A 14,579-nucleotide genomic window follows, 5' to 3' on the forward strand; every position below is an offset into this window, starting at 1 on the left:
CCAACGCTCGCCCCATTAACACCCAAAGCTCGCCCCATTAACACCCAACACTCGCCCCATTAACATCCAACACTCGCCCCATTAACATCCAACACTCGCCCCATTAACATCCAACACTCGCCTCATTAAAACCCAACACTCGCCCCACTAACACCCAACACTCGCCCCATTAACACCCAACACTCGCCTCATTAACACCCAACACTCGCCCCATTAACACCCAACACTCGCCCCATTAACACCCAACACTCGCCCCATTAACACCCAACACTCGCCTTATTAACACCCAACACTCGCCCCATTAACACCCAACGCTCGCCCCATTAACACCCAACGCTCATCCCATTAACACCCAACACTCGCCCCATTAACACCCAACACTCGCCCCATTAACACCCAACACTCGTCCCATTAACACCCAACGCTCGCCCCATTAACACCCAACACTCGCCCCATTAACACCCAACACTCGCCCCATTAACACCCAACACTCGCCCCATTAACACCCAACACTCGTCCCATTAACACCCAACGCTCGCCCCATTAACACCCAAAGCTCGCCCCATTAACACCCAACGCTCGCCCCATTAACACCCAACACTCGCCCCATTAACACCCAACGCTCGCCCCATTAACACCCAACACTCGCCCCATTAACACCCAACACTCGCCCCATGAACATCCAACACTCGCCCCATTAACACCCAACATTCGTCCCATTAACACCTAACACTCGTCCCATTAGCACCTAACACTCGTCCCATTAACACCCAACACTCGCCCCATTAACACCCAACACTCGTCCCATTAATACCCAACGCTCGCCCCATTAACACCCAACACTCGCCCCATTAACACCCAACACTCGCCCCATTAACACCCAACACTCGCCCCATTAACACCCAACACTCGCCCCATTAACACCCAACACTCGCCCCATTAACACCCAACACTCGCCCCATTAACACCCAACGCTCGTCCCATTAACACCCAACGCTCGCCCCATTAACACCCAACACTCGCCCCATTAACACCCAACACTCGCCCCATTAACACCCAACACTCGCCCCATTAACACCCAACACTCGCCCCATTAACACCCAATGCTCGCCCCAATAAAACCCAGCGCTCGCCCCATTAACACCCAACACTCGTCCCATTAACACCCAACGCTCGCCCCAATAAAACCCAACACTCGCCCCATTAACACCCAACGCTCACCCCATTAACACCCAACACTCGCCCCATTAACACCCAACACTCGCCCCATTAACACCCAACGCTCACCCCATTAACACCCAACACTCGTCCCATGAACATCCAACACTCGCCCCATTAACACCCAACCCTCGCCCCATTAACACCCAACGCTCACCCCATTAACACCCAACACTCGCCCCAAAACACCCAACGCTCACCCCATTCACACCCAACACTCGCCCCAATAAAACCCAACACTCGCCCCATTAACACCCAACGCTCACCCCATTAACACCCAACACTCGCCCCATTAACACCCAACGCTCGCCCCATGAACATCCAACACTCACCCCATTAACACCCAACACTCGCCCCATTTACACCCAACGCTCACCCCATTAACACCCAACACTCGCCCCAATAAAACCCAACACTCGCCCCATTAACACCCAACGCTCACCCCATTAACACCCAACACTCGCCCCATTAACACCCAACACTCGCCCCATTAACACCCAACACTCGCCCCATTAACACCCAACACTCGCCCCATTAACACCCAACACTCGCCCCATGAACATCCAACACTCGCCCCATTAACACCCAACACTCGCCCCATGAACATCCAACACTCGCCCCATTAACACCCAACCCTCGCCCCATTAACACCCAACGCTCACCCCATTAACACCCAAAGCTCGCTCCAATAAAACCCAGCGCTCGCCCCATTAGCACCCAACACTCGCCCCATTAGCACCCAACACTCGCCCCATTAACACCCAAAGCTCGCCCCATTAACACCCAACGCTCACCCCATTAACACCCAACGTTCACCCCATTAACACCCAACGCTCACCCCATTAACACCCAACGCTCACCCCATTAACACCCAACGCTCACCCCATTAACACCCAACGCTCGCCCCAATAAAACCCAGCGCTCGCCCCATTAACACCCAACGCTCACCCCATTAACACCCAACGCTCACCCCATTAACACCCAACGCTCACCCCAATAATACACAGCGCTCGCCCCATTAACACCCAACACTCGCCCCATTAACACCCAACACTCGCCCCATTAACACCCAACACTCACCCCATTAACACCCAACGCTCGCCCCAATAAAACCCAGCGCTCGCCCCATTAACACCCAACGCTCACCCCATTAACACCCAACGCTCACCCCATTAACACCCAACGCGCACCCCATTAACACCCAACGCTCACCCCATTAACACCCAACGCTCGCCCCAATAAAACCCAGCGCTCGCCCCATTAACACCCAATGCTCACCCCATTAACACCCAACGCTCACCCCATTAACACCCAACGCTCGCCCCAATAAAACCCAGCGCTCTCCCCATTAACACCCAACACTCCCCCCATTAACACCCAACACTCACCCCATTAACACCCAACGCTCACCCCATTAACACCCAACGCTCACCCCATTAACACCCAACGCTCACCCCATTAACACCCAACACTCGCCCCTTTAACACCCAACACTCGCCGCATTAACACCCAACACTCGCCCCATTAACACCCAACACTCGCCCCATTAACACCCAACACTCACCCCATTAACACCCAACGCTCACACCATTAACACCAACGCTCGCCCCAATAAAACCCAGCGCTCGCCCCATTAACACCCAACACTCGCCCCATTAACACCCAACGCTCACCCCATTAACACCCAACGCTCACCCCATTAACACCCAACGCTCACACCATTAACACCCAACGCTCACCCCATTAACACCCAACGCTCACACCATTAACACCCAACGCTCACCCCATTAACACCCAACGCTCACCCCATTAACACCCAACGCTCACCCCATTAACACCCAACGCTCACCCCATTAACACCCAACGCTCACACCATTAACACCCAACGCTCACCCCATTAACACCCAACGCTCACCCCATTAACACCCAACGCTCACCCCATTAACACCCAACGCTCGCCCCATTAACACCCAACACTCGCCCCATTAACACCCAACGCTCACCCCGTTAACACCCAACGCTCGCCCCATTAACACCCAACACTCGCCCCATTAACACCCAACGCTCACCCCATTAACACCCAACGCTCACCCCATTAACACCCAACGCTCACCCCATTAACACCCAACGCTCGCCCCATTAACACCCAACACTCGCCCCATTAACACCCAACGCTCGCCCCAATAAAACACAGCGCTCGCCCCATTAACATCCAACGCTCGCCCCATTAACACCCAACGCTCACCCCATTAACACCCAACGCTCGCCCCAATAAAACCCAGCGCTCGCCCCATTAACACCCAACACTCGCCCCATTAACACCCAACACTCGCCCCATTAACACCCAACGCCCACCCCATTAACACCCAACACTCGCCCCATTAACACCCAACACTCGCCCCATTAACACCCAACGCTCACACCATTAACACCCAACGCTCACACCATTAACACCCAACGCTCACCCCATTAACACCCAACGCCCACCCCATTAACACCCAACACTCACACCATTAACACCCAACACTCGCCCCATTAACACCCAACACTCGCCCCATTAACATCCATTGCTCACCCTATTAATATCCAACGCTCACCCCATCAACGCCCAACACTCGCCCCATTAACACCCAACGCTCGCCCCATTAACACCCAAAGCTCACCCCATCAACGCCCAACGCTCGCCCCATTAACACCCAAAGCTCACCCCATCAACGCCCAACACTCACCCCATTAACACCCATCGCCCTCCCCATTAACACCCAAAGCTCACCCCATCAACGCCCAACACTCTCCCCATCTACGCCCAACGCCCTCCCCATTAACACCCAACGCTCGCCCCATTAAAACCCAACACTCGCCCCATTAACACCCAACGCCCTCCCCATCAACGCCCAACGCCCTCCCCATTAACACCCAACGCTCGCCCCATTAACACCCAAAGCTCACCCCATCAACGCCCAACGCTCACCCCATTAACACCCAATGCTCGCCCCATTAACACCCAACGCTCGCCCCATTAACACCCAAAGCTCACCCCATCAACGCCCAACGCTCACCCCATCAACGCCCAACGCCCTCCCCATTAACACCCAAAGCTCGCCCCATTAAAACCCAACACTAGCCCCATTAACACCCAACGCCCTCCCCATCAACACCCAACGCCCTCCCCATTAACACCCAACGCTCGCCCCATTAAAACCCAACACTAGCCCCATTAACACCCAACGCTCACCCCATTAACACCCAACGCTCACCCCATTAACACCCAACGCTCGCCCCATTAACACCCAACACTCGCCCCATTAACACCCAACGCTCGCCCCATTAACACCCAACGCTCGCCCCAATAAAACCCAGCGCTCGCCCCATTAACATCCAAAGCTCGCCCCATTAACACCCAATGCTCACCCCATTAACACCCAACGCTCGCCCCAATAAAACCCAGCGCTCGCCCCATTAACACCCAACACTCGCCCCATTAACACCCAACGCCCTCCCCATCAACGCCCAACGCCCTCCCCATTAACACCCAACGCTCGCCCCATTAAAACCCAACACTAGCCCCATTAACACCCAACGCTCACCCCATTAACACCCAACGCTCACCCCATTAACACCCAACACTCACCCCATTAACACCCAACGCTCGCCCCATTAACACCCAACGCTCACCCCATTAACACCCAACGCTTGCCCCATTAACACCCAACACTCGCCCCATTAACATCCATTGCTCACCCTATTAATATCCAACGCTCGCCTCATTCAAACCCAACGCTCGCCCCATTAACACCCAACGCCCTCCCCATTAACACCCAATGCTCGCCCCATTAATACCCAACGCTCGTGCCATTAACACCCAAAGCTCACCCCATCAACGCCCAACACTCGCCCCATTAACACCCAACGCTCGCCCCATTAACACCCAAAGCTCACCCCATCAACGCCCAACGCTCGCCCCATTAACACCCAAAGCTCACCCCATCAACGCCCAACACTCGCCCCATTAACACCCATCGCCCTCCCCATTAACACCCAAAGCTCACCCCATCAACGCCCAACACTCGCCCCATCAACGCCCAACGCCCTCCCCATTAACACCCAACGCTCGCCCCATTAAAACCCAACACTAGCCCCATTAACACCCAACGCCCTCCCCATCAACGCCCAACGCCCTCCCCATTAACACCCAACGCTCGCCCCATTAACACCCAAAGCTCACCCCATCAACACCCAACGCTCACCCCATTAACACCCAATGCTCGCCCCATTAACACCCAACGCCCTCCCCATTAACACCCAAAGCTCACCCCATCAACGCCCAACGCCCTCCCCATTAACACCCAACGCTCGCCCCATTAAAACCCAACACTAGCCCCATTAACACCCAACGCCCTCCCCATCAACGCCCAACGCCCTCCCCATTAACACCCAACGCTCGCCCCATTAAAACCCAACACTAGCCCCATTAACACCCAACGCCCTCCCCATGAACGCCCAACGCTCACCCCATTAACACCCAATGCTCGCCCCATTAATACCCAATGCTCGCCCCATTAATACCCAATGCTCACTCCATTAACACCCAATGCTCACCCCATTAATACCCAATGCTCACCCCATCAACGCCCAACGCTCACCCCATCAACACCCAATGCTCGCCCCATTAACACCCAATGCTCGCCCCATCAACGCCCAACGCTCACCCCATTAACACCCAATGCTCGCCCCATTAACACCCAATGCTCGCCCCATTAACATCCAACGCTCGCCCTGGGAGTGCTTGATGATGAAATAAGCTACCTGAAGTGGTCAGTTATTCACGCACTACCATCATCTTATAAACACAAAAACTTCACCCACTAAAATTAAAGTTTATAATAATTATTTGTGTCAGATCTAATCAACTAATTTTCTAATCTTTTCATCCAATGATGTTTAAAATTAAAATAGTTTCCTTCTCTATTTGTTAGAAATTCCAATCCTATCTGCACTTGACTTTTTTTTTTGCATCCGACTTAATAAAGTTATTATAAATCTCTGAAGAATTAGACGGCTGTGAAGTCCTGATGTTTGACAGTGCCTCGCTACGAGATCCAGATGTGTAAGGAATGGAATCTTCTGATCTCACCATAACATAGTCCATGTGGATTTCTAGTGCACTGGTAAATGGGTTTGAGTCAAATTCCTATCTGTACTATTTTAACAAAACGATTAACCCATTGATTTTACACAGAATTACATAGAATGTACAGCACAGAAACAGGCCATTCAGCCCAACTGGTCCATGCTAGTGTTTATGCTCCACAACAGCCTCCTCTCCCCTCTTCATCTAACCCTATTGGCATATCCTTCTATTCCTTTCTTCCTCATGTGTCCCCCTATCTTTCCCTTAAAGGCATCTGTGCTAATCGCCTCATCTACTCCTTGTGGTAGCAAGTTCCACATTCTCACCACTCTCTGAGTAAAGAAGTTTCTCCTGAATACAGCACTGGATTTATTAGTGACTATCTTATATTTATGTCCCCTAGTTTTGGCCTCCCCCACAAGTGGAAACATTTTCTCTCTGTCGACCCTATCAAACCCTTTCATAATGTTAAAGACCTCCATCAGGTCACCCCTCAGGAAAGATTCTGATATTGCTCAGAGGAAGTACAGGCTTTCGATCATGTGACACAGCTCAATTACTGTGCTTGGAATACAACCAATGAGCGTCTGTCCCAGAAGGCGTGTCATTCACATGATCTGCTCCCTGGCACGTGACTGGTCAGTGATTAAATCGGTATTGGTTGGCGGGGACAGCTGGACTTACATCTGGTTGATGGTGCTGGTGACGGAGACTGCATTGCCATCTTTGTCCAACACTGAAATGTGACTGGTGCTGTACTTCTCCATTGCCTGATGCTCAATGTTGTAGTATTGGAGCGGATGGGCTTCGTTATCAATACGCTGCCGCATCAACTCAGCAAACCGATCGGACAGCAGCACAGATAGCTGGAATTACAGCAAGAAAAGACCAGGAGTCATGGCTGGGAACATTACATGGATCGAACTCCATTCCCACAGTAGTGTGGGTCAGGTATATCAGAGTGTGTTACAGTGAGGGGTGTGGTATATCAGAGAGTGTTACAGTGAGGGCTGTGGGGTATATCAGAGAGTGTTACAGTGAGGGGTGTGGGGTATATCAGAGAGTGTTACAGTGAGGGCTGTGGGGTATATCAGAGAGTGTTACAGTGAGGGGTGTGGGGTATATCAGAGAGTGTTACAGTGAGGGCTGTGGGGTATATCAGAGAGTGTTACAGTGAGGGGTGTGGGGTATATCAGAGTGTTACAGTGAGGGGTGTGGGGTATATCAGAGAGTGTTACAGTGAGGGCTGTGGGGTATATCAGAGAGTGTTACAGTGAGGGCTGTGGGGTATATCAGAGAGTGTTACAGTGAGGGCTGTGGGGTATATCAGAGTGTTACAGTGAGGGGTGTGGTATATCAGAGTGTTACAGTGAGGGGTGTGGTATATCAGAGTGTTACAGTGAGGGGTGTGGGGTATATCAGAGAGTGTTACAGTGAGGGCTGTGGTATATCAGAGTGTTACAGTGAGGGGTGTGGTATATCAGAGTGTTACAGTGAGGGGTGTGGGATATATCAGAGTGTTACAGTGAGGGGTGTGGGGTATATCAGAGTGTTACAGTGAGGGGTGTGGGGTATCAGAGAGTGTTACAGTGAGGGGTGTGGGGTATATCAGAGTGTTACAGTGAGTGGTGTGGGGTATATCAGAGTGTTACAGTGAGGGCTGTGGGGTATATCAGAGAGTGTTACAGTGAGGGCTGTGGTATATCAGAGTGTTACAGTGAGGGCTGTGGTATATCAGAGTGTTACAGTGAGGGGTGTGGTATATCAGAGTGTTACAGTGAGGGGTGTGGTATATCAGAGTGTTACAGTGAGGGGTGTGGTATATCAGAGTGTTACAGTGAGGGGTGTGGTATATCAGAGTGTTACAGTGAGGGGTGTGGTATATCAGAGAGTGTTACAGTGAGGGCTGTGGTATATCAGAGAGTGTTACAGTGAGGGCTGTGGTATATCAGAGAGTGTTACAGTGAGGGCTGTGGTATATCAGAGAGTGTTACAGTGAGGGCTGTGGTATATCAGAGTGTTACAGTGAGGGCTGTGGTATATCAGGGAGTGTTACAGTGAGGGGTGTGGGGTATATCAGGGAGTGTTACAGTGAGGGGTGTGGGGTATATCAGGGAGTGTTACAGTGAGGGGTGTGGTATATCAGAGAGTGTTACAGTGAGGGGTGTGGGGTATATCAGGGAGTGTTACAGTGAGGGGTGTGGGGTATATCAGGGAGTGTTACAGTGAGGGGTGTGGGGTATATCAGAGAGTGTTACAGTGAGGGGTGTGGGGTATATCAGGGAGTGTTACAGTGAGGGGTGTGGGGTATATCAGAGAGTGTTACAGTGAGGGGTGTGGGGTATATCAGAGAGTGTTACAGTGAGGAATGTGGGGTATATCAGAGTGTGTTACAGTGAGGGGTGTGGGGTATATCAGAGAGTATTAAGTGATTCTCCTCCTACATTGCAGTGTGGCTGACAGTCTCCAGAGAATGGGGATGAAACATGTTTATTTTTAAATCCTTTCCCCAGTGAAGCTGATCACCCTGCAGTCACACTGGGCAATGCAGCCCGTTAGATTTTGAATCCTCCTTTTGCCCCCATGAGAACCATGGGTGCGAGGAATAGACTGGTAATCCTAGCACCCAGCATTACTAAGGCACAAATGAAGGATTAGACATCATGTGATGTATTTCTGTCATTTGCGTATCTTTGAATAAACCCAACCATATTAGGATGGGAAAATCTGGAATGGACAAGTGCCAACAGAATAGTTCCCGCTCGATTTTCCACTCTAGACCTAAATGCCGATTTTCATGTCTTCTAAATGTGCTAATGATACGATAACAGCAGTCACTTTTCTTTTGTTATATTGATGGGGCGGGGTGGGGGGGTCGAATTTCCCCGGGGTTCTCCCAATCTCCCACTGTAACTTGGTTGGGGGTTTGCTGAAGCCGTGGAGGAACAGCCTTTCCCCCAGAGTTCCCACTGACGGTACTGGAAAAACCGTCCACAGGAATGACTGGTGAGATTGTCCACTCTGGTTTGGGAACACGTCTCACCCAGTTTCCCATGTCACACGCTCCATATTATAAATGCAATGACATTATGAAAAGCAATACAAATATACAGAAATAGTCTGAAATAATGTTCAAGCCGTTGATTTTATAAGGGGAGTATGGGATTCCAGTGAGCTGCCCATGTACTTCAGTAAGTAAGTGCATCATGCGGTGTAGTACTGAACCCCACATATCGTGAGGTCAGGACTTTGTGGAGTTGGTTGCTCATGCCCATGGCCATAGTGACTGGTTTCGGTGCTCCTGAGTTAGAGTGGAAAATCAGCCTGGATTCCCACACCTGGCTGGTACCTGAGGACCATGACTGGTCCACGTCGTGTGTGGACATCCAATGGGGTCTGATCAGGCTTGGATGCGATTCCCCCAGGATGAAATAGTCTGTCTAGGCTGACACACGAAGAATGCAGCTGTGGAGTTTACCCCAGCAAGAATGGGCTCTTTCAGGAGCAAAGGGGAGAAAACTTGCCAAAAAGGGTAAAAAAATTAATTACCAGAAAACCCATGATTCGAAGTAAATTCTTTTCATTGCTATTGTGAAATGTTTGTGGAGAGAGTATAAAAATAAGACCACTAACATTATATGGGCGGAAGGTGGGGTCTGTCATCCTACTCAGCTGTCCATTTCCAAACTTTAAGGCCTCTATGATACGATGGTATGTCAGGACCTTTTGATCTCCCTCCATGGACTCACGGGTAAAGTGAAAGCCTATTGGAGATCAGAAAAATATATATTACCATTCAATTCAAGTGGAGTAAAGCACAGAACTGCATTTGTTTGTTTATTGCTTGAATTAAATTCTGTCAATTAGATGGAGGCACTTGCATATCCAAACCTATCAGTGACTTCTTTTAGCAGTGGAATTTATACATGTTCATGCTGGAATGTGTAACCACATTATTCATGTTCAGAGCTGATTCACAAGCCGAAGGATAGAGAAATAAATGGTCACACTGCCCGACAAATCCCATTGCCCTGAAACTCCCTGAAGTTCTGCCTGTCTTCTGCCTCCACCCGTTACAGGGCAACTGACAGCAAGGTGGTGTATCCCACACTGGGAGTTGCTGCTCCTGAGGCTAGATTGGGACTCGGTGTAACCGAGGGAAGTGGGAGTATCGGCTTCCACAAGGGAAAACGTGGGTGTACTGGTGATGAAAAGAGATTTAAACACATGGACCCTTTTGCTCAGAGTGCCGAGGGGAATGGGAGAGAGTGAGCCTGGACATCCTTGCCCTCGTAACAAGTGAGTGCAGGCCAAAGCGTCCGAGCGCATGGGGCAGGCGGGTGCGAGAGATGCACGCTAAGAAACGCTTGAACCCACCTCCCCCATGCCAGTTCAGTGCCCTCCCACCAAACTCTGGCAGGGTCAGTACTGGAAGCCACTTGTGGGCACAATCCTGGCCTAACTGCTGGGATCAGATCCTGAGCAATTCCGGCCCCAAACAAAATGGTTTTAAACAAAATGGCTACCACTATTTCTATTTCTGTTAAGTTTAGTTAGTAATCTAATTAATAGAGACATAGCAGGGCAGCTCAGTCCCATGGAATGCACGACTTGTGCCATGTGGGATCTCCAGGACGCTTCCTGTGTCCTGGACGCCCACAGGTGCAGGAAGTGTCGTCAGCTGGAGGAGCTCAAGCTCCTGGTTTCGGACCTTGAGCAGCGGCTGGGGTCACTGCAGTACATCCACGAGGCTGAGAGCTACGAGGATAGCAGGTTTCAGGAGGTGGTCACCCCATAGCTTGAGAGGGTGCAGGCAGAGAGAGACTGAGTGACCGCCAGACAGACAAGGAGGACCAGGCAGGTAGTACAGGAGTCCCCTGAGGACATCTCGCTCTCCAACCAGTAAACTGATGAGAGGGAGGTTTCCTCTGAGGAGTGCAGCCAGAGCCAAGTCCACGGCACAATGGGTGGCACCAGCCTTATGGGGGGGGAGGGAGGAGAAAGGTCAGGAGAGCGATAGTGATAGGGGATTCTATAGTTAGGGGAACAGACAGGCGTTTCTGTGGCCGCAGACGTGATTCCAGGATGGTACGTTGCCTCCCTGGTGTCAGGGTCAAGGATATCACTGAGCAGCTGCAGAACATTCTGGAGGGGGAGGGTGAACAGCCAGAGGTTGTGGTCCATATCGGTACCAACAACATGGGTAAAAAGAGGGATGAGGTCCCGCAGGCAGATTTTAAGGAGCTAAGAAAGAAATTAATAATCAGGACCTCAAAGGTAGTAATCTCCGGATTACTCCCTGCCACGCGCTAGTGAGTATCAAAATAGGAGGATAGAGCAGATAGGAGGATAGTGCGGCTGGAGAGATGGTGCAGGAGGGAGGGAAGGCTTTAGATTCCTGGGGCATTGGGACCTGTTCTGGGGGAGGTGGGACCTGTACAAGCCGGACATGTTGCACCTCAACAGGGCCGGGACCAATATTCTCGCGGGAGGTTTGCTAGTTCTGTTGGGGAGGGTTTAAACTAGCTTGGCAGAGGGATGGGAATCTGAGTGTAGATTCAGAAGGGAGAGAAGCAGAGCCGGAAATGGAAGACAAAAAATTAGTAAGCAAGTTTGGAAGGCAGAAGAAACAAAGGTTAGAAAATAGACAACAAAAGAGTTCGGAAGTGCTTAATGGTATATACTTCAATACAAGGAGTCTAGTGATTAAGGCAGATGAGCTGAGGGCAGTACGATATCTTAGCTATTACTGAAACATGGCTTAAAGAAGGGCAGGAATGGCAGCTCAACGTTCCTGGTTACAGGGTTTTCAGACGAGATAGAGAGGGGGATAAAAAAGGAGAGGGTGGCAATATTGGTTAAAGAAAGGAGGGATGATATGTTAGAAGGATCATCGAATGAGGCCATATGGGTTAAGCTAAAGAACAAAAAAGGGTTAATCACACTGCTGGGAGTGTACTATAGACCCCCAAACAGTCAAAGGGAGATAGAGGAGCAAATATGTAGGCAAATTTCTGAGAAGTGCAAAAACAATAGGGCAGTAATAGGGGATTTCAACTACCCGAATATTAACTGGAACACAAACAGTGTAAAAGGTATAGAGGGCGCAACATTCTTAAATTGCATTCAGGAAAACTTTTTTAGCCAGTACATAGCAAGCCCAACAAGAGGAGGGGCAGTTCTGGACTTAGTTTAAGGGACTGAAGCTGAGCAGGTGGAACGAGTATCAGTGGGAGAGCATTTTGGTGATAGTGATCATAACTCAGTTAGATTTAGCATAGTTATGGAAAAGGACAAAAGATAGAACAGGAGTAAAAGTTCTCAATTGGGGAAAGGCCAATTTTATTAAGCTGAGAAATGGTTTAGCAAAAGTGGACTGGAAACAGCTACTTGAAGGTAAATCAGTGTCAGAGCAGTGGGAGGCATTCAAAGGAGAGATAGTGAGAGTTCAGAACAAACATGTTCCCACAAAGAAAAAGAGTGGGATTGCCAAATTTAGAGCCCCCTGGATGACGAGGAGCATACAGAATAAGATAAGTCAGACGCCAAGAGCTCAATACTGCAGAAAGCCTAGAGGAGTATAGAAAGTGCAGGGCTGAAATTAAAAAGGAAATTAGGAAAGCAAAGAGAGGGCATGAAAAAATATTAGCAAGTAAAATCAAGGAAAACCCCAAAATGTTTTATAAATACATAACGAGCAAGAGGATAACTAAGGAAAGAGTAGGACCTATTGGAGACCAAAAACCTATGTGTGGAGGCGGAAGATGTGGGTCTGGTTCTTAATGAATACTTTATGTCTGTCTTCACAAAAAAGGGGAACGATGCAGACATTGTAGTTAAGGAGGAGGAGTGTGAAATATTGGATGGGATAAACATAGTGAGAGAGGAAGTATTAAGGGGTTTAGCATCTTTGAAAGTAGATAAATCGCCAGGCCCGAATGAAATGTATCCCAGACTGTTAAAAGAAGCAAGGGAGGAAATAACAGAGGCTCTGACCATCGTTTTCCAATCCTCCCTGGCTAACGGTGTGGTGCTGAAGGATTGGAGGACTGCTAACGTTGTACTGTTGTTTAAAAAGGGAGCGATGGATAGACCGAGTAATTACAGGCCAGTCAGTCTTACCTCGGTGGTGGGCAAATTATTGGAATCAATTCTGAGGGACAGGATAAACCATCACTTAGAAAGGCACGAAGTAATCAAGGACAGTCAGCATGGATTTGTTAATGAGAGGTCATGTCTGACTAACTTGATTGAATTTTTTGAGGAGGTAACAAGGAGGGTCGATGAGGGTAATGCATTTGATGTAGTGTACATGGATTTTAGAAAGGCTTTTGACAAGGTCCCACATGGCAGACTGGTCAAAAAGGTAAAAGCCCATGGGATCCAAGGGAAAGTGGCAAGTTGGATCCAAAATTGGCTCAGTGACAGGAAGCAAAGGGTAATGGTCGACGGGTGTTTTTGTGACTGGAAGGCTGTTTCCAGTGGGGTTCCGCAGGGCTCAGTACTAGGTCTCTTGCTTTTTGTGGTATGTATTAATGATTTGGACTTAAATGTAGGGGGCATGATTAAGAAGTTTGCAGATGATACAAGAATTGGCCGTGTGGTTGACAGTGAGGAAGAAAGCTGTAGGCTGCAGGAAGCTATCAATGGACTGGTCAGGTGGGCAGAAAAGTGTCAAATGGAATTCAATCCAGAGAAGTGTGAGGTAATGCATTTGGGGAGGGCAAACAAGGCAAGGGAATACACAATAAATGGGAGGATACTGAGAGATGTAGAGGGAGAGAAGGACCTCTACAGGCTCCAGGGGGCTGAATGGGCCTCCTCCTGTCCACAGATCCCCAAAGGTAGCAGGACAGGTAGATAATGTGTTTAAGAAGGCATATGGGATACTTTCCTTTATTAGCCGAGGCATAGAATATAAGATGTGGAGATGCCGGTGATGGACTGGGGTTGACAATTGTAAACAATTTTACAACACCAAGTTATAGTCCAACAAATTTATTTTAAATCCCACAAGCTTTCGGAGGCTTCCTCCTTCCTCAGGTGGTGTGGAAATGAAATTTTCGAATCCTTCGCATTTGAAAATCACAGAACAATGCCTGGTGATTACTGCCCGTTGCCAAGGCAATCACAGTGAGCAGACAGAAAGGTGTCACCTAAAAGGCCACCGAATATACAAACCCCCCCCAAAAAAAAAGAGAGAGAAGGAAGACAGTCAATGACCCGGTAT

The 14,579-nt window shown here is 49.7% G+C and overlaps 1 protein-coding gene across 1 annotated transcript in view; it reads right to left on the reverse strand.

Moving 5' to 3' along the window:
• LOC137341936 (glutathione hydrolase 5 proenzyme-like) overlaps positions 1-14,579 on the reverse strand; it is a 133,564-nt gene that overhangs the window by 52,618 nt on the left and 66,367 nt on the right. Inside the window, exons 7-8 of the mRNA XM_068005454.1 lie at positions 9,983-10,113; positions 7,034-7,215 (exon numbers count right to left, since the gene is read on the reverse strand). Coding sequence (XP_067861555.1) covers positions 7,034-7,215; positions 9,983-10,113 — 313 coding nt within the window. The remainder of the gene's footprint in view (positions 1-7,033; positions 7,216-9,982; positions 10,114-14,579) is intronic.

This window comes from Heptranchias perlo, chromosome 25 (genome assembly GCF_035084215.1).
Source record: "Heptranchias perlo isolate sHepPer1 chromosome 25, sHepPer1.hap1, whole genome shotgun sequence".
In the NCBI taxonomy this organism is placed as follows: domain Eukaryota; kingdom Metazoa; phylum Chordata; class Chondrichthyes; order Hexanchiformes; family Hexanchidae; genus Heptranchias; species Heptranchias perlo.